This window comes from Sebastes fasciatus, chromosome 4 (assembly GCF_043250625.1).
Source record: "Sebastes fasciatus isolate fSebFas1 chromosome 4, fSebFas1.pri, whole genome shotgun sequence".
NCBI classification, from domain to species: domain Eukaryota; kingdom Metazoa; phylum Chordata; class Actinopteri; order Perciformes; family Sebastidae; genus Sebastes; species Sebastes fasciatus.
Window position 1 is genome coordinate 21,688,480 of NC_133798.1, and position 20,359 is coordinate 21,708,838.

At 39.1% G+C, this 20,359-nt stretch overlaps 2 protein-coding genes across 3 annotated transcripts; one reads left to right on the plus strand and one right to left on the minus strand.

The window, feature by feature from the left end:
• The first annotated feature begins 558 nt into the window (after positions 1–558).
• Positions 559–5,008, plus strand: aagab (alpha and gamma adaptin binding protein). 2 transcript variants are annotated; one of them, XM_074632794.1, is made up of 10 exons: positions 559–763; positions 1,584–1,774; positions 1,861–1,957; positions 2,741–2,830; positions 2,947–3,030; positions 3,114–3,193; positions 3,369–3,468; positions 3,628–3,731; positions 3,885–3,950; positions 4,306–4,524. In XM_074632794.1, the coding sequence occupies exons 1-10, from the start codon at positions 670–672 to the stop codon at positions 4,381–4,383; spliced, it is 984 nt and encodes a 327-aa protein (XP_074488895.1). In that variant the 5' UTR covers positions 559–669; the 3' UTR covers positions 4,384–4,524. The 2 variants fall into 2 exon arrangements, with proteins under 2 accessions (XP_074488895.1, XP_074488896.1); XM_074632795.1 differs by having other exon boundaries at positions 561–763; positions 3,628–3,732; positions 3,901–3,950; positions 4,306–5,008.
• A 607-nt stretch (positions 5,009–5,615) lies between these two features.
• smad3b (SMAD family member 3b) lies at positions 5,616–18,968 on the minus strand. The gene is made up of 9 exons (XM_074632793.1): positions 18,463–18,968; positions 12,723–12,916; positions 12,476–12,610; positions 12,054–12,128; positions 11,906–11,956; positions 9,548–9,760; positions 9,287–9,424; positions 9,044–9,188; positions 5,616–7,355 (listed from the first exon to the last, which is right to left on the minus strand). Exons 1-9 carry the CDS (start codon positions 18,663–18,665, stop codon positions 7,232–7,234), a joined length of 1,278 nt encoding a protein of 425 aa, XP_074488894.1. The 5' UTR covers positions 18,666–18,968; the 3' UTR covers positions 5,616–7,231.
• Between the last annotated feature and the right edge of the window lie 1,391 nt (positions 18,969–20,359).

The window sequence follows — 20,359 nt, forward strand, 5'->3', positions numbered from 1 at the left end:
TTGTTTTTTTTGTGTGTTTTCTCTCCCCACCCCCCTGTTTTAAGTTGTGAAATTTTGTGTAAAAACAAAGAGACAGCTGTAAAATGAAAATACAGTGGGAAAGAATCGGATGATTGTATAAGTTGCTGAAACTGCAATAAAAACTAAGCAAAAAAATGTTTTAAAAAAATTGCAAACCATTAAACGCTTCAATACAGGAATTTAATGTAAATTTTGCCGTTGACACAAATTACATTTTAGTATCTAATATTAACGCAATTAAATGTATCAAAAGACGTTATTATAATAAGCTCTGAGCCCTTTTTTTATTTAATTTTTTTATTGCCCTTATTTAACAAACTGGTGATACAGGTTCAATTACAGAGACGTGCAAAACTGTAAAAGGAACAAGACAAAATAATAAATGCCAGGGGATAAACAGCTTACAAGTACAAAGCCAAATTCAAATACAAAAAAATTAAGGTTTAGATTTACTAAATTTGGATTTATGTATATGAAATTTAGCTAAGACAATAAGCTCTGGGCCAGTTTCCTCAGCTTCATAGTAACCAGTGCTGCACCGGAAGTGACCATCGCAGCGTCACAGTCAGAGTTGAAAGGTCATCACGTCATCACGTCACGTCAAGCTAGCAGCTGGAGGAAGCTTGTCTCCCTAAATATTATTAAAAAATGTCAACTTCAGAAGAAGACACGGAGATGCCTGTCCCATGTGTGCTCGTCACAAGCTGTGACGGTGGTTTTAGCGAAGAGGAGCTGATAAAACGTGAGTTTATCAACAATTTAACCTGCATGGTTTAGCATTATGCTAACGTTAGCATGCTAACGCTAAACAAAGCTAACTTAGCAACAACAGGTGACATTTGGTTTCGTCTGAATGATGCTAATAGAGGTTAATAACCAATTGGTCTGAGGTTGTCAAAGCTAGTTAGTGGTTTATTTGTGTGGTGCTGAGATAGAAAAGGCTAAAAGAGGTTAGGTGCATGTTATTCTAGCAGCTGGTCAGCTATGTGGTCACAGTGAAGCAGGTTGATCAACTCAATGTCTGTATTGTATGTGTGATTTATAATAATACATAATAATAATACATGTATTTATATAGCACAGATGTTACAAAGTGCTTCACAAGACAATAAAAGCAGATAAATAAAGTAAAAGATATGGTAACTGCTGAAACAGAACATCACAGAACATAACAATAATAATAGAAGTGGTAAAATGTTGATAAAACAAATATACAGTATATATACATAAATGTGTATAAATGTACACATGCGTCCACAAACGGATGTGTACATACATATATTTATACCCTTCTACTTATAGGAATGCTATCCTAAAAAAATAGTTTTCAAAAGTTCTTTTAAAAGTGGATCCAGAGTTAGATGATCGTATCTCTATAGGAAGTGCAGTCCAGAGTTTGGGAGCCCTGACAGCAAAAGCCTGATCGCCTCTTGTCACAAAATTGGACCTGGGAACAGCAAGAAGTAGCTGATTAGATGATCTCAGACCACGTACAGGCGTATAGGGTGTTAAGAGATCCATTATGTATTCTTGGTTTATAAGCAACTTGTTCTTTTCCTCAGAGATCCTCAGCTCCAAGACTTTGCCCGAGCCGATCAAGCGAGAAGAAACCGTAGCCTGGTATCCATGGACCATCAACAACAAATATTACACAGCGGATGTCAGGCTATGTGTTGTACCAAGCACTTTTCAAATGTCATCTGAGATTGCCCAGTCTACACAGGCTTTCATCGCTTATTTTGACAGCACAGTGGTACGTGACTTAACAATGAGCTATAGTTTGAGAAGCTTAACAGTATATCCTGTGTAACTTTTATTATGTGTGCATGGTGTTTGCAGAAGGATGGGCTGGAAAAGCTACTTCCTTGGATATCAGTGGTGGAAGATCTTGCTCCAGAGGTGCTCATTCTGGTGTGTGACAGAGTCTGTGAAAAAGGTTAGTTCTCCATTAACTTGCAGAAAGCACTGTAACGGCGTCTTTACTGGTCTTCTTAAAAAATCAATCAGACAGCTGCAGCTGATTCAGAACGCTGCTGCTAGAGTCCTCACTAAGACCAAACAAGTGGATCATATCAGTCCAGTTCTGAGGTCTCTACACTGGCTCCCTGTCTCTCAGAGAATTGATTTCAAAATACTCCTGCTGGTTTACAAAGCACTAAATGGTTTAGGGCCAAAATACATTTCTGATCTTCTGCTATGTTCTGAACCATCCAGACCTCTCAGGTCATCTGGATCAGGTCTGCTTAGTGTCCCCAGAGTCAGAACTAAACATGCAGAAGCAGCGTTCAGTTTTTATGCACCAAATATTTGGAACAAGCTCCCAGAAACCTGCAGGACCAACTCCAACTCTGAGTTCTTTTAAATCAAAGCTTAAAACTATCTTGTTTGCTGCTGCCTTTTATTAAATCAAATAATGATCTTATACTGCACTATAACTTTTACTCTTGTGTGTTATACTCTATTTTAGCTTCAATCCTAGCTTTTATTTTTAGCTTATTTTTATTTTCTAATATTTCATGTTTTTATGTTTTTATAACTGTTTTAATTATGTCTTAATGTTCTTTTGCACTTTGTCGCAATGTTCTTGAATGTTTATGTAAAGCACTTTGAATTGTCCTGTTGCTGAAATGTGCTATACAAATAAAGCTACCTTACCTTACCTTGGAATACAATTTTACAGGGTACTATATTGCATCTAAAATGTATATTTGTCTTCAAGGGGTCACCAGACATGAAGCACAGCAGTGGTGTTTGGCTCATGCCTTTGAGCTGGTGGAGCTCAACCCACTGGAGTTGCCAGATGAGGATGGTGAGTTTTACAGGCAGCAGAAATTCCATTGACACACTGCGTACATTTATATTTTCATTCTTTATATTTTTGCATTGTTTTTATACGCGTTCACTCTGTCTTTGTTGCTTTATTAGATGACTTTCCAGAATCCACAGGAGTAAAGAGAATTTGCCAGGCTCTCAATGCCAACGTGTGGACCAGTGTGGAGATGAAGGATGGTGAGATGACATCATTAATACGATTACCTGTTGCACATATTGTGTATGTGTGGTGTGTGACAGTTTACATCTCTGTCTGATAGGGCACAATCAGGGCTTTGGTCTGATGAGTAGTTTGGTTGCTGCCAGACACAACAACCCACACAGCTGCCAAGATCCACAGGTCAGTGGCAATTTTGTTGTAACCATTTTCATTTACTACATTTATATTTCTAAATATCTTCCAATGTGTTCTTACTTCTTTCTTGTGTTTCATCAATCCATTTTCATTTAAATGGGATTTTAAATCTGCAAGTGTTCGATGAGGCATGCTAACCCTCGCTCCTTTTCTGTGGCAGTCTTCCAGCTTGCCAGTAGAGGGCTCACTTGTTAGTGAGGAAACTAACCATACAGAAAGTAGTGCAAACACAGAAGACACACAGGGAGACACAGTAGTTGGTAAGTGAACAACTCCTGATGAAATCTGTTTTTTAAAATTCCCCAAAACTGGTTTTGATCCTGCTGCCACATTTTCTTCAGTATGTTCTCCCAAAATATGGATATCTTGATGATTGGAGGTGACATTTAATTAATATTCACTTGTGTTGATTCTCTCAGATGCAATGACCGATTTGGACATTCAGGAACTCGCTAATCTCACGGCTGGAGATCCAGATGTGGATAACTTTGAACGTCTCTTTACCAAATTAAAAGAGATGAAAGGTAATTCGGGGATTAAAAGGGAATGCACAACTTTGTCAGCAAAAACTCTGTTGGCCAATTTTAAAACTTAAAGGATGTGTGTTTGTACCTTGCTGTAATTTTTTGGTGTGGAGGTCAAATATTTGATGCCATAAGATGTTTTGGTTTTCTCTGATTTTCAACCTGCAGACAAAGCTTCTTCATTACCCCATGAGCAGAGGAAGGTTCATGCAGAGAAGGTAAGCAACTGTGTTCATCCCTGGATACAAGACACCAAGACTAGAACCTGTCAATGTTCATAATCTGTGTATTCTCGTTATATAAAAGATTAATCCTTTACCATAAAAAGTGTTTACAGTGAACGGTGTATCACAATAGTATTCTCACAACCTCACACCATTATCAAACTAGGCAGTCCATGCCTAAATAGCTGCTGTGACAGGGAAAAACATTTTTATTTAAATCTATTGTTAGAGCAAGTTTCAGTGCTTCAGTACTAGTAGTTTGAATCCTCGTTTGGCTCAATGAATTATTTAGGTAAACATGTTCATGTAAACTCTGGTATCGAGTATTTACACTAAATCTACTTTTCAGGTAGCAAAAGCGTTTTGGATGGCCATCGGCGGTGATGACGACGAGATAGACGGGTTATCATCGGGGGAGGAAAGCTAAAAGCAGCTACCTGTGACTCAGTTTCTTTTCTCCTGGTCCTCCCACAAGATCCAGCGCCCTTGGATTTGCTTCTTGCACCTGGAAAGTGGAGATGCTTACAGACGGTTCTGTAGGCATATTCATGTTTAGAAACTTTTGATTCTTAAAATGAAACAATTGCAATACTGGTGTATAGTAAGAAGCAGTTGAATATCTTGATTAGGGAAAGAAGTGGTCCTCCCCTCGCTACGCTATAAGCCCTGAAGGAACCTCAACACATGTTGGTGTTGCAGGTGGAAAAACAAAATACAATTTTGTGTCATTTATGTGTATATGTCCCTTAGGTACAGTTGTCACATATATTTGCAAGTGAAACAACGTGCCTTATCCTTAGAAGAGTTGTAAGACATTTAATGCACATTCTGTTGAATCAACATAAAGACTTGTGATTTTAATTTTTTTTTGCTCCTTTGTGTGAGTGTGGCGTACTTATTGTGAACACGGGACTGCACTACATGGGTTCATACAGCTTATCTCGTACTTGTAAAGAAAAATACACAGAACAGAAAAATAGAAACACCTGTATGCTGCAATGGAGTACCTCTGCAATAAATAAAATTCAGTCATGGTGCTGTATTGGACATTATACTGAAGAGTGTTTGAAATATTTTGTCTTACCTTTAGAGCTGCAACGTTTACTCAATTAGTTGTCAACTATTTTGGTAAGCGTTTAATCGGTTTGAGTAATATTTTAAGAAAAAAAGTAAAAATTCTAAGATTTCCAGCGTCTTAAATGTGAATATTTTAGGGTGTCTTTACTCCTCTATGACAGTAAGCTGAATATCTTTGAGTTGTGGACAAAACAAGACATTTGAGGACATCATCCTGGGCTTCGGGAAACACTGACATTTTTCACCATTTTCTGACATTTTATAGACCAAACAACTAATCAATTAATCAAGAAAATAATCAACAGATTAATTGACAATGAAAATAATTAGTTGCAGTCCAACTTGCCTTTACATTTGTGGAGGAGCAGAAATGTAAAAAAACAGCTTACAATATGCCATCACACAAAATCCCACAACTACAGCCCTAGTTGCCCTGTGGTTGACTCATCAGCTTTGACAGTTTTACAATGGTAGCATTTCTAACAGGACAGTAATATTGGACTGCATGCATGTAGTGGGGTTTCTATTTTTCTAGTCACTGTGCATTAAGGAGCCATTGGTTTAAAAAACAAAACAAAACGCTGACTTGAAATCTTTACTCGGTTGCAATTTTCACAGATAACAAAACAATGGTCATTTTGAGAACAAATATTAGGCTACATGAAAAAAACATGTACATAAGACTTGGAACAGAAAACCACCAACTAAGAATATCAAAGAACACAAGTACTGATACGGATCTACCAACTACCTAACGCACTGTAGTACACAGTATTTCAGCGCCGTGTACCTGTTTTAAATAGATTACATGGTGACTCAGTCTCATGTACTGTAAGTAAGTGCAGGATAAACATGGTGGCTTCATAGACAATGACAGCGAGCATATTACACATGCCTTATATTGTAGCAATGTACATGTAATATACAGTATTTACCAGACAAGCAAATTACCACTAGAACTAAAGCGTTACACTGATCAACACAGTAAATTGGAAGTGCATCATTTACCCACAAGGAGCATAGTGTATTATTGGCTAACAGTTGCTAATATGATCTTTTGCTCTATATGCCATCGATGTATGAGCCGTTGCCATGGTTGCTGCTAGCGAGTACCCTTCACACTGAAGTCACATGGGTGCCTAAATTCAACCAGTTCAACCTGTATGTCATACCCTATTATGAAATAACAGTAACAGCTGGTACAGTAATCCTATGGGTCACACTTAAGTTGACCCGCGTTAGAAAAGCCTGCATTTAAGCAGGCCAAGTTTTGGGTCATTATAAAGCAAAGTGTTTTTGTGAATCTACTGATGCCAGAGGTCAGTCAGGTCAACTGTTTCAAGCGCTGCATGACTACAAGAAATCACAAGCTATAAATATTTATGTACAATCATATCGAGGCAATAAAAAAAATATATTCCCATGCAGGACAGTATGCAAAAATAACTTAGAAAATGTCTCTTTCACTGAGCAAAATAGTTTTCATACAAGGGTTCTTTTCAAGAAACAATGGTGCTAATGTCTATATTTTTGTTTAAAATAGATAAAATACCAATTACATGATCAATCAGATAATTGACACGTTTATAATTCATACATGTAAATTAATATGGGCAAAGTACCTTGTACTTAAGATATTAATTAAATACATTCTATTTAATCGCTACTCACAATGACATTTCTCATGTTAATTTATGGTTCGATTGATAAATAAGCCTCCTAATTCAGTGATTACAAAGAGTGGTACTGGGACACTGAAAACACCAGTGATGATAGCGTATTTTAGTTAATTCATAGAATCAAAAATGTTTTGAAACATGTAAAAGGTGACCAAACATTTGGGAACATTTCAATCTCCTTTTTTTTAAAACAAAAAAAAAACGACAACACTGAGCAGTGACATGATATCCGAGTGAATAATGAAGAAAATGTGGTTAGCCTTTTGAAAACTATTGCAAATACCCTGTGGCTGCCCGTTGAACACATGAAAACAATGTACCGGTCCTAAAATAACCATCAAATGGAGACACTAAATGGTACGGAGGAAAGTGCTAGAGGTGTGAGGTGAAATGTTAGAGACATCGAGGGAGGGGAGTGATTTATTATTATTATCACTGAGAGACGCCAGAGTTTTCCTATGTGGTTCGTGTGTAAGTGTGTGGATAAGAAGGAGGGTTTCTGGGAAACATGCACTGCTCCTACGACACACTGGAGCAGTGGATGCTGGGAGAGCCCATCTGTGTGAGGACCTTGTCCAGCCACTGCAAAGGGCCATTGAGATGCAGTTCGATCCAGCAGGGGGTGCTGGTCACTGTCTGACGTCTGCAGGGTATAGAGAAGGAGAGGGGCATCACAGTTAGGCATTACTGAGAGCTTTTCATACTACATCATAGTATACACACATTTAAAATCACTGTCATTATTAATGTAACTTCATTATAGTCGATGCAAAAACACAGTCTACTCGGTATTTCTTGTCTTACACTGACGCCAACTCTACAGGCTATTTCTGAAGTCATTCAAGTTTCTATCAGAGATGTTTTCCTCCGAAGTGTTCGGTGCCAGAAATATAACACGTACCACTCATGGTCCATCGGGAATCCCCCTTGCAAAGGGTGTCTGAAATGTGTTCACCTCCTACTCCATGTCCCCCCTCATGCCTGCTGCATTCTTCCTCTGTTACTCAACCCACTCTTGCCGACTCACAGCAGCAGCACCCCCCCTCATCACCTTCTTTTTCCTTTCCAAGTCCGCTACTGTCTTTGCACAACACCCCTACGTTTTTTCACCCCCAGAACTTAATCATCCTGACGACAATCATCAAGGCCGTCTCTTCTTAAATTTGGGGCACTCAGGTTAACAAACTGACTCAAGGAACACAAGAAGAGTGATGAACCCTTAAACCAAATGTTTACCGATAACTTTAAACAGGCTGGGACAAAGACAGCAGCATAAGGCCGCCTGTGTGTTTGGAGCAGGTGCTTTATTCCACTTTGGAAAGCTGAAATCAGAACAGCAAATGGAACACTCAACTATGGACGGGCTTTTTACACAACTAACAAAAATACAACAAGTTCGAAGGTAAAGTTTAGCCGTGAGAAGGGAAAGGTACACTGCGTGGCTGGTCTCGGCTGTAAATAGCTTTATGTGCTGTTTGTGTCTGCAGAATGATGTCTTCTACCAAAAGAAGAGCCGTGAGCAGAGAGGGGCAGGTTCATAGAGGGCCCACTTAAGACCCCTTTAAATTCTCTGTCCCCCTCCCAGACCCTGGGGATTACTCAGACCTGACAGCCTCCCTCAACATCCACTCTGTGTTTATTCAAGTACATAGTACAGTATGAGAGGAGAAAGGGAAAAAGCCATGTGACAGAAGGAAGCTGTAGTCACTTGTTGGGTCAGTTAAATGTTGCTTTTCAAGTCTTTTGGCCACTGTTGTAAGACTAAGATCTGCCAGTCAAATTCTGTATGTTGGCCTTTTTGGTAGAAGCTCAAGCACTATTTTTGTGCTTGTATGTTTTGTATGTTAATAAATTATAATAGCTGTCCAAATCCCTGTTGATTTTATTTAGTATATATTCACTACGCGCACATCGCACCGGAAATGGGGCGAAAACTAGCGTGTCCACCTGGGTGTCATGTTTCCATCACTGCCGATCGGAGCTGGAGCCTAAATAAATACCCTGCGTACCCTGAGTTCTTTGTCACGGGAATGTATGCAGATTGCAACCTTTCCAACTAAAGACAAAAGCCAGATGTTAGTGGGTGTTAGTGAGTTTTTCTTTCCAGTGGGAAATGGGCTTAATATGACATCTTTAGCAAACAGCATATTATATATTTGTCTTAGCAACTTATGCCAGCACAATCATTTGAACATGAACTGGTTGACCTCAAAGCCTTATACCATTTGTCACGTTTAAGCCTTTAACTGTTAATAAACATACTCAGTCAAAGTCAGAAACAAATGTAATGCATTCATATAATTGTAATATACTTCATAATGTATTATTTACCTGTACTCAGCTCCCCAACCCTTGACAAAACTCATGCGAATGGTGCACATCCTGGTGAGTTGGTAGACAGCCTCAAAGCCCTGGTTGACTGACTGGGCGAGCAGACCAGCAAACTCCTGGTTGTTGAAGATCTTTAGGTTGCAGCCTGCAAAATTATGATTAGGTTTAGTTAGAACTCAGTTATGTTCTGGTCATTTAGCCTCTTATGGCTTCATGTGTTTGTGTGTATCCCCTCATGCTAACCTGGAGGTATTTTGCAGACAGTGGCAGGATGCCAACCGTAGCGCTGGTTGCAGTTGGGACTCTGGACAAAGATGGCACTGTCGCTGAGACACTCTGCAAACACCTCTCCCCCAATGTAGTACAACCTCACGCCCCGTCCTGGAAAGAGAAGAGAGGAGATTGTCGCTCAGCGCACAGCTACCTGCTGATTATGTCAAGAGAAAATATAAAAAGACAAATTAGATCAGAGCTTAGGCGGTCGCTGTGAAATAAAACGAGTACCTATGTGTCTGCGTGTGAGCTCCACTGCTGAGTTGCGGTTCACGTTGGACAGCAAGCCCAGACAGAAGCGTTCAGAGTTGGATGGGTCTGTGAATCCATCTACTGTGAGGGAGGGCTGCGAGGCGTGGAAGGTCTCTCCAACACGTTGGTTCAGCTCATAGTAGGAGATGGAGCACCAGAAGGCCGACTCGCAGTACGTCACAGGTTGTAAATCTGTGTGAGCAGAGGGTTGGGGTTAGATGGAGAGACATTAGCTGAGATACAAGCTCCAGTTAGGTCCTTGAGAAAAGAATTCATAAGAACAGGTACGGCTTTGTGGTCAAACAACCATTTGATTGTGAAGATGCACACAGCTGATAAAGCTTCCCTTTGATTTCTCTTCAAAAGCTCTTTCCCACGACCCTCATGGCCCCAGCCAGGAACGGCCAAGACATGACGTACCTATTTATTTTTTTAACAATGACCTCCTGGTGGCTTTCCACATAGATAGAATAACCTGGCAACCGGATATTATTATTGCATTACCTTGAGCTGTCTGTTGCTGGTCTTTCCACACACACAAGGACAGACCAAAGACAAAGACTCCATTCATACCACGCTTACTCTGTTACTGCCCTGAGGCTAAGCCTCCCAGACGTAGTCCACTGCTCCTGTATATTGCTCATCTACAGACACGCTCACCCCTACAAAGATATTCTCATCTGATAGTCTGTGGACATCATATGAACAGTACCATAAGACATCAAAATGTTTTGGTTTACTGACTTGTTCATGTCCATGAGCAAAGAAGGATGTTATAGAATTAACATATCTGATACAGCGCTGCTGCAGATTAAGGCTCTCCTCCTATAGTTAAAGGATGATTCCTTTGCAGGAGACATTTTATAGAGATAACAGGTACGACAGGACAAGACATGTACTCTATAGTACAGTCATCGGGTCCAGTTAGGTGGGATGGGTCTATTGTTGCAGGATGATTCAGACTGAGAGGTCTGTAGTCCTGGTCTAACATGTATGCTCTTACTGTCACATCTACAACATACATGATGTGCAGTGTGTGCCTTAGCCAGCTGAGCCACCAACATCCTCAACATTAATTTTAATTTATACCATGGCAACTGAGAACTGTCAATGACTGACTGGCAGACGTCCATTCATCTCCAGTAGCAGGACATTATAACTAGACACCTCTGATGCAGAGGTTTCTTTGACATTTTAAATTAATGCACTAGGGCTGGGAGGATATGCTTATCTAACAATTTGATACTATCACGGTACTTGGGCGCTGATTAGAGATGTATTGCGACTCTACAAGTATTGTGATTAATTGCTTTTAACTTTTTTTTTTTTTTTTTAACAGTAGACAATGGGAAAAAGTTCAATTATACACCTCTAGGGACTTTTACTTTGGAAAATCTCTAAATTGATACAATAAAAATGTTTGATTATCAGCATGTATGTAGTCAGAGATGTCCTGAAGTCAAATATATCAGTCATTGTCAGGAATTATTCACTTCTTTGTTTTTTTCCAACATCCCACAAGTCAAGGAATAAAGACATTTCCCTCAACATTTAGTGGTATATTCTTTGTAATTTATAAAGGAATTAGGTCATATTTTGAAAACCGGATGTAGTCATGCATTTATACTTCCGCTAACTTCCTCAAGTTCGTCGCTAGCTCTCTCTGTCAGCTTCGTTCTCTTTATACATCCATGATCAGCTCCTTCTGGGCCGTTTGAATGCATTTAATATAAATATCAGTATATCGGTGCGCTACAGTTGTAACATCTGCTGATTTGACCACGGAGATGAGAGTGATGGCGGGCTTGACCATAGTCGAGAACTATGGGCACACTCATGTTGGACATATTACCACAGTACGATACAAGTCCATGACAGAGTTAGCATGCAGCTTTAGCCATGATGTATAGCTCTGCTTTTCCTGGCAATGTGTGAAACACAAAGTGTTTCCATACTTTACTTTGTTTGTAGTGTTTATCATACTTTGGATTTAAAATGTGAGGGTGCAGGTCGTATTCCGGCGTCACGTTACTCGGACTACAACAATAAAAGCGGTAACTTCCTTCTACCTCCGCATAGACTCAAATGAAGCCATTATATTGATTCAGGCATTAAAAAAATAAATTACAAAATCATTAAAAAAATCGCCATACATAGGCAAATCGTTTTTTTTCCCACCCCTAGAATGCACCAGCATTTCACTGTAGGTAATGACAGTGAAAGTTTAAGCTTCAGTGAATACGCAGTATTATACATTACATAATGTCATTGCTACCAACCAGATAAGTGCACATAATGAATGATATGCTGTGTAGGTAAAGCTTTGGTTTTGCTTACCAAGATTACTGTTTGCGGGTGACACAGGATTGGGTGACAGGCTGGGTGAATCTGAAATAGAGCGGTAATAGAGGTTTGGCACATGATCCAGATAAGGCATAATTAGAACAGTATGAGTTTCAATTGCGTGTACTTTCATGTGACTCACCTGTGTCCATGCTGTGGTTGAGCTGGTGATCATTTGCCTCACCATCCTCACTCAGATACCCTGGTGGGGGAGTTTCTATAACATACAAATACATACAAAGATTGAGAACACACTCCTGATCTCAGCATATCAAAGGTTTGACATGTATTCAAAAGCTAAAACAAGTTTTTGTAACGTAATGACTTGGCTATTTTTTTTACATACATTTTAGGCCACTCTTGAACATTAGAGGCCAAAATATCAATGCAACAAGCCTTTACCAAGAAAGATTTTTCTTATAGTCAAGTTCTCTTTTGTTTAAAAGGTTCCTACAATAAACAGACAGTGCTCTCCAAATTAAGCACACACTAAATAATCAATCATGAGAATAAAAGTTAACTTTTAAATTCTGTTTTCAGAAATAATGTCATTGTTTTTCTCACCAGGAATATAGTTACTCTGGGGCTCAATGCCAGCGGGAAAGTTGGTGTTCTCAGGGATGGATGGGCTGTAGTCATCCAACGGTGGGAACTCTGCGGGGATATCTGTATGTCGCGGTACTAGGACAGGAGGCAAAACTGGAGACACCCCAATATTTCATTAAGGACCAGTTCAGTTCTGTATACCGTATGGCAAAAGCCTCATTTTAAATACAGTAATTTGGATCATGTAGCAATTAACTGCACTCACTTGGTGTCTCCACCCTCTGGTAGTGGTAGGGGTTGACGCAGACTTCATCCTTCTTGGTGTGGAAGGCAAATTCACAGTGGTCGACAGCCCTCAGCTCATGGTGGGACTGCAGGTCTGGCCAGCGCCACAAGCGACAGTAGATCACATGAGGAAGACCTTTTCTGTGGGAGACCTGGAGACGCCCATCTAAAGATCTGAAAGACATACAACACATGGTATATAGAGATTCAATTTAATCAGTCACTGTGTTGCTTTGCTCTATGCTCTGACTATTGTTGAAATCATGAATATTGAGTTATAAGATAAAACCTTTAACATACTTCCTAGATCGACATTAAGATGGAAGAACACCAAAGCATTTGACTGATGTCAGACCAGTTAATTCTTTTTTTTCCGATACTGCTTACGCAATGTGCTTTTCCAGTTATTGTATTAAAATACTGTAAGCATAAAAGACTGTATTTTTTGCCAACCGTTACCATTCCCTCAGTCCTTCCATCACAGCAGCACCAGTCAGGGAAATGTCAGCTGTCTGAACCATCTTAAAATGACCCCAAATGCCAAATCATTATTTCATAATACAAACAAAAGGCTAGCTACAAAGTCTACGGAAATTGGTCTTAGTAATGTTCAAATACCAAAGTTGTCTATCGTAACTCAAACATGGCAAACGTGGGTTTTTAATTATGATGTGATACAGTCAAACTATGAATTGTAGTGACTATAAAAAGAGAGCTGTTTGACCTATGCACAAAAAGCATATGTAACTGAAGTGTAAGACCATATTATATATTGCCATGAAACTCAAATGACTAAAAAAGGAAAGGGAGGACTGTAACTGATCCTGATCTCTCCCCTCACAGAGTCCAGTGTGGTGATGGCTTTTTTCCAGCTGAACTCAACAACAGTTCAGCTCATTGTTGAGCTGTCAGACAAGAAACATATGGTTCTCATTCTATACCATGGCTGGCCTCCCGTGAAGTATGTCAGAGAGGACTTGGGGTTCAAGACAAACAAGTTAAATCTAGCTTGGAGCTAGTTTCAGGGTGACCAACAAGACTACGTATAGCATCAAACCCAAATATCATAATTTCTAATAATTATATACAGTTCATTGAGATTAGGCTGAGGATGACATCAAACATTGGGCAAAAATCTATAAATCTCAAGTAGGGCTGCACAATTGATCGAAATCTAATCAAAATTGCAATATGGCCTACTGACATGTTTTTTTTTTATATTGCTGATATTACTGATTTACAGGGTCATTCAATCAAGAGCTCAGACTACAATGAGTAGTCATGAGGGCTGCAACTTATAAATAATTTCATTGTCGATTAATCTGTTGATTATTTATTAGTTGTTTGGTCAATAAAATGTCAGAAAATGGTGAAAAATGTCGATCAGTGTTTCCCAAAGCCCAAGATGATGTCCTCAATGTCTTGTTTTGTCCACAACTCAAAAATATTCAGTTCACTGTCATAGAGGAGTGAAGAAACCAGAAAACATTCACATTTAAGAAGCTGCAATCAGAGAATTTTGACTTTGACTTTTGATTAATCGTTGCAGCTCTAGGCATGACCATCTCATCTCAATGACAAGGGACACCTGCAATAACCAAGTCCCACTACTATTTCATGATCTAGAAGGCAAGAGAGAAGAACTTGTCAAATGTTCCAAGATTAAACAGAATCTCCTAAATCACAGGTTTATAGCTCAAAATTATATCTTACTTCAGATCAAATACAATAATTGTATGTCATTTGCATGGTCATATGTTGTTAGACATAAAGTCTGGCCCATTAGTGTGATTGGTCCTGCAGTCTATGTGCTGCTATTCAGTCTGATAGCTCTGGCTAGGGGTTCATGAAATAAAATCATATATATTTCACCATTTTTGTAGACAATGCATTGATATCAACAGCCAAATCAAGTAATGGATAACCTCTTAACCTTTACATACTCAATTTAAATGAACAGGCTTTGACATAGTTTTCATCAGAATTTAAAAAAAGAACCTCAGCAAGCAAAGAAGCTAAATGGGACTGAGAAAAGACACACAGTACCAGTGAAGTTTGAGCAATGTGATACCTAAATAGTTGGAAATATCTCCCAAACTCACACCACAGACCACCAAACTTTCAGACTGCATCAGTGACTACTGCAAAGATCTTCCTGCACTGCCTCCTGCCTAGAGGGTCAACTGAGTTTAGCCTTCCCATGCTTCTGCTGAGACTGGCCTGGGCTATGTCCTATCTCCCTGATTTGATGACCACTCTGACACCCAGGTGGACTGAGGCAACCCTCTTATCCACCAGAAGAAACAACAACTGTACAGCAGCCAGCCAGCCAGGGATTCACGGGCATCTCAACACCAATAGTGCAGTACCTCTTATCCTGTGACAATCCAGAGTGGGAATGAAACCACTTCCTGTTATAGAAATTGGTCCCAGAGCGTCAACCAGCTTTTAATGACGTTACACAATAAACAAGTGTGTACTTCCCAGTGCCTGCATATGATGAAACACATCATGAAGAATGGTAACAGCACTGTTTTTTGGGTAATCTGGTAGCCTAGTGTTTTTACTATGCATACCACACACACACAGTGAATCTCTGTATCCCCAACAGATAGGAAGACAGCTGTTATACTGTAAACCTACAGTCTCTGGACACACCAACGTTGAACCACAATCCAAACAGTGGCCCACGCCCTCCCTAGAGCCGGGAGCACATTCCCAAGAACTGAGAAAAAGTTTTTAATGTAGGTTAACACCCATGATCTGACTTCTATACACACCACGATGGGGGACTGCCAGTTTCATTAGTAATTAGGCCTGGGTTACAAGCTGCCTGATTGAATATTCCTTGGGAAAAAAAACGTTGAAGGATGCTTAACAAGTAAAGAAGTCACTAGGGGTGTATTCTAGCTTCTTCAACACTGCCCATTACCAGTAGGACCAAGACGTGTACCTGCCTTATCTATTTTATATAGGAAAGGTAAGAGAGACAAAACAATCTAACAGAAAATGGAAAGAGTAATTGCGCCAACATCAGCAATAGTTCACATTGAAGAAATTATACAACATATTTACATTCTACTCTATGTTGTTATGTCTCTTGTCTGAGTTATCAATGTAGTTGTTGGTAACAATTTTCATTTCATTTAAGGTTACATTTCCACATCTGGACAGGATAAGGATAAGATAATCTGGATATGATAATAAGGATTCATGTCTAACACTGACTCACTCACTTACAGTTAGATTGAAAACAGTGCCCAACTAGTAAACTACTTAAAGCTGAAGTAGGTGGAATTGGAGCAAATATGTTGTTAAATCATGTGCCTCTGTGTCCTCCGGTGCTCTTAATGGCATCTGCAAGATTTCACAGACCGGAGGAAAACAACCAATCAGAGTCGAGCTGGAGCTGGTCATCTATGAGCAGCTGTCAATCACTCAACTCCAACCAAACGGTCAAACTAGGCAGCGCTGATCAAATATGAATCAATATTCTGTTACTGTAATGCCTATTTCTCGCCTGAAATGTTTTCAGAAACATCTTGTAGTGTACCGTTTAGCTGTAAAATGAGAAAGTTTGTGACCCGGCAGCCATGTTGAGAATAGTTGTGGAAATACCAAGGACCGCCCAGCAGCCGGATCAAACTTTCTCATTTTACAGCTAAACGGTACACTACAAGATGTTTCTGAAAACATTTGAGGAGAAAAATAGGCATTACAGTAACAGAATATTGATTCATATTTGATCAGCGCTGCCTAGTTTGACTGTTTGATCCGAGTTCGCGAGTGGTTGACAGCTGCCTCCGTTGAATGAACAGCCAATAGGAACGCTCTCTCTGAAATGACCTGTGATTGGCCAAAGTCTCCCATCAGAGGCTAGATATTCTAAAGCCTGAAAACAGAGCAATGAAGAGGTGCAGAAGTCTAATTATCTCTCAGAACACTTGAATTACAATGCTGAAAGGTTATTAGGATTTTTTTCGTCCAATGATGCCAAAAATATTCTGTCCACTGCAGGTTTAAACTGTCCAATATTTTGATTCAACATCTGATCGACATTTGGGACTCATTCAGACCACTGAGAACAGCTGTTTGTGCACAATCCTGCATCACGTCCAAAAAATCACCTCATATTACTGTTCTTAGACGGATGTGTATCCCATATGGGGAATCCCAAACCCATCCCTTATCCCGGCTCTCCCAGAGTACACACAGTCTAAACATCCTCTGTGAGTCAGAGAACCGCTTCCACCCAGAACCACCCCTTCTCCTATTCATCACACGTGTGAACTGTGGACATACTTGTTTATGTAGCACTAGATGACAGCTACCATGTCAGCAAGTGAAAAGTGCTTATAGACAGTTTATTAAAAACTTGCTGACACATTTGAGAAACACTAACTGCTATGTACGTCACATTCCTACACATTTAAGTCGCATAAATTGTACTTATAGGTTACCTGCTGGTCTATATGTTATGCTAGTTGTGCATACTAATGATATAATATGACACAATAGTGTGTTAATGGGCAGAGGGTTAGGGTTACATTAACATTAACTGACATTCATAACACTAACTCAATCACAATAGACGTAACAGTTTGCCATGTATCGGTATTTCAGACTGATAAAATGATAATTGTATTTCAGTCTGTGGGGTGGATTTGTGGAATGGGTTAGGTGATGGGTTGAAGCGGAGCACAAATATAAATCACTTTAAAAAGCTATACAAAAAAGATATTGTTTGGGAGGTATATGGTTGAGGAAGGGTTGTGATAAGGGTTGTGGTTAAGTGTTGGTTTATATCTACGTTTTAACTCCTGATGGATATGTGGGTTGTTAATAAACTTGGGATGCTCTTCATATATTTAATTTGGGATGTAAATAAATCTGGGATAGTTTATATATTATATTATATTATAATTCTATGATATGAGTTAATAGAGGAGAAGTGAGAAAGAGGTAGGGACACTATTACACTATTACTCTTGTTTTGTTTGTTATTATTTTTTGTATCTGTTTTTATTTATTTTAATGTTCGAAATAAAGTCTTTCATTCATTCATTCATATTGTCTGTTACCTGTTTACACACAACAAACTGAAACAGCAGGTTGCATTGATTAAACTAATGTTAGCTTCACTATTTAGGATTGTTTTTACCATAAGCAGCTAAAGCTCATTATCAATGCAATCACTGCATAACATCACACTTTTTAAATCCCCCCACATCAATTAATTTAGTAATTAACCTGTCAAAAATTAACACAAAGAAAATTGCTTCACTAACAAATAGGGCTTCTAATATTAGCTCAAGCTAACTAGCAAGCTACTTAAGTCAAGTCAAGTCAAATGTATTTCTATAACACATTAAAAACAACATGAGCTGACCAAAGTGCTTTACAGACACAGTGCAGAATAGAAACAGGTCAACAGAGCAGACAACAACATCTCACATACCCACAGACAGAGACCAAGATAACAGACTGTTATAACGTTAGCTAACGTGAGCTAACTAGCATGCTAGTTAGCTCACGTTAGCTAGCTGTCATCAACATTAGCTTGCCAGTTTAAGCTAACTACGAGGCTGCTAGTTAGCCTAGCCGTTAGTTAGCTAGTTAGTTAGCCTAGCCGTTGGTGTGATTACCTGGGTTACTGGGTATGGTGTGGTTATGGGTATGCTGGTGTGGTTACCTGGGTTACCGTGGTATGGTGTGGTTACCTGGGTATGGTGATGCATTTGGTGTTGATGTTCTGAGTCGTGATGGCTTTCTCCAACTCGTCCAGCTGTCCCGTCTTCTTCAACTTCTTCACCAGACTCTTCACAGCCTTCTCGCACCATTTCTCCTCCTGTCCGTTCTGCTCTCCCTTCTTCCAGCCGAGCAGCCTCTTCACGATGGGGGGAGTGAACGGCAGGATGGACATCTTTAACAACAATAAACTACTAGTCGCAGGACTCTGGTTTAATGCCCTAACATTACAGTTCTGTCTTTCATATACAACTAGCTGGATAAACTCCCAGACAGACAGGTGAGTGGCTGGTCGCTGCCGGTGGAGGACTGAGCAGCAGCAGCAGCGGCTTGCGTCGCAGGTTCAGTCCGATCAAGTTGGTCCGTCTGTCGGAGACTAGTGGAGCAGCTCCTCCAGCTAACAGCAACCAACCAGGCTGTCTGTCTGCACCGGTCTGCCCCTGCTGCTGCTGCTCCTCCTCCTCCTGCTGCTGCTGCTCAGCCAGCTGCTCTGTCCTCCACCTGCAGCAACACAGTGTGTCAAGAAGATTATTATTATTTGTTTACACACTACACTTGCTAAATTAAGCATTGTTAAATAGGAAAAAGACGAGGTTCTTTTAAATGCAGGGTAAACAGTTAAAACACAAATAGTTTATTTTGTTTATTTGTTTATTTATTTTGCACAATTTAAGACTATACAACATAAAAAAAAAAAAAGAATAATATAAAGTGCAGGAAGAGGCAAAAAAAACACTGGGCTTACCTGAAGCCTCCACCTAGAGACGTTGTTAAATAGGAAAAAGAAATGCAAATTTTCTTTTAAATTCAGGGTAAACAGTTAAACACAAATAGTTTATTTTGTTTATTTTGTTTATTTGTTTTTTTTATTTTGCACAATTTAAGACTATACAACATAACAGATAATAATGCACACAGTGCACTTTCGTAGACTAAGCTACTGGAGTTACCCTGCACTATACTCATTTTTAACAGTCTCTTCTGCACTATATTCACTTTTTTAATAGTCGTTTAACAGTTTTCTTCATCTCCTTGTATTTTTATATCTGGTATATTTTTTTGTACTTTGTACTTTGCACTACTAACTTTTTTACTGCCTTTTACTAACATGTTTTGCACTAAGGAACTGTGATGCTGGAAACTTGAATTTCCCTCTGGATTAATAAAGTTACTATCTATCTATCTATCTATCTATCTATCTATCTAACAAAAAAATAAATGAATAATGTAAAGTGCAGGAAGAGGCAAAAAAAAAAACACTGGGCTTATCTGAAGCCTCCACCTAGAGAGACAAGATTAATATAAAGAAATAATATGACTACATAATAGTGATAACAAACAATTAGGACAAAATGTATATAATAACAACAATAACAATACAGTAAATATATCAAAAAAGACAAGTGTGTCTGTGTCTGTGTTGAAGGGAAGTGTATGGTTAGTGTTTGTGAGGAGTGGGAAAAAATAAAAAACATAAAAACAGATACATGGACAACATGGGGAAAAGCATTACAAGACAGCAATTAAATGACCCTTTAAGCGACTTTTGAACATTTGACAAATGAACAGTTTTTTGATAGATGTGAAAAGATAAAACAACTAAACTACAATGCAGTGATAAAAGCATTTTCTCTGATAAACAACATTTAGGCCACTGGGTTTTGGTCATTTGCTTTTATAACCAATTCAGATGCAGTAGCCTATGTTTACATTTTCTAAAATAATGTGTTTTTATATCAGTGTCAGTGATTTAAACCCTGTTTGTATGCATCTATTCAATATAGGTCAAACTCAAGAGGCAAGAAATGGAAAACATGTTGTAATCAGAGATATGCCAACACTGAAAAGTGATCCAACTTTTTGCATTTA

Bases quoted from the DNA above. Each gene is read 5' to 3' on its own strand.
- aagab (XM_074632794.1), top strand. From the start codon at position 670: ATGTCAACTTCAGAAGAAGACACGGAGATGCCTGTCCCATGTGTGCTC. The intron at 1,775-1,860 runs GTACGTGACTTA...TGGTGTTTGCAG, and splicing joins CTTATTTTGACAGCACAGTG to AAGGATGGGCTGGAAAAGCT. The intron at 1,958-2,740 runs GTTAGTTCTCCA...TTTGTCTTCAAG, and splicing joins TGACAGAGTCTGTGAAAAAG to GGGTCACCAGACATGAAGCA.
- smad3b (XM_074632793.1), bottom strand. From the start codon at position 18,665: ATGTCCATCCTGCCGTTCACTCCCCCCATCGTGAAGAGGCTGCTCGGC. The intron at 12,917-18,462 runs GTAACCACACCA...TATGTCTTTCAG, and splicing joins AAATGCATCACCATACCCAG to ATCTTTAGATGGGCGTCTCC. The intron at 12,611-12,722 runs GTGAGTGCAGTT...GGGTGTCTCCAG, and splicing joins CCAGAGGGTGGAGACACCAA to TTTTGCCTCCTGTCCTAGTA.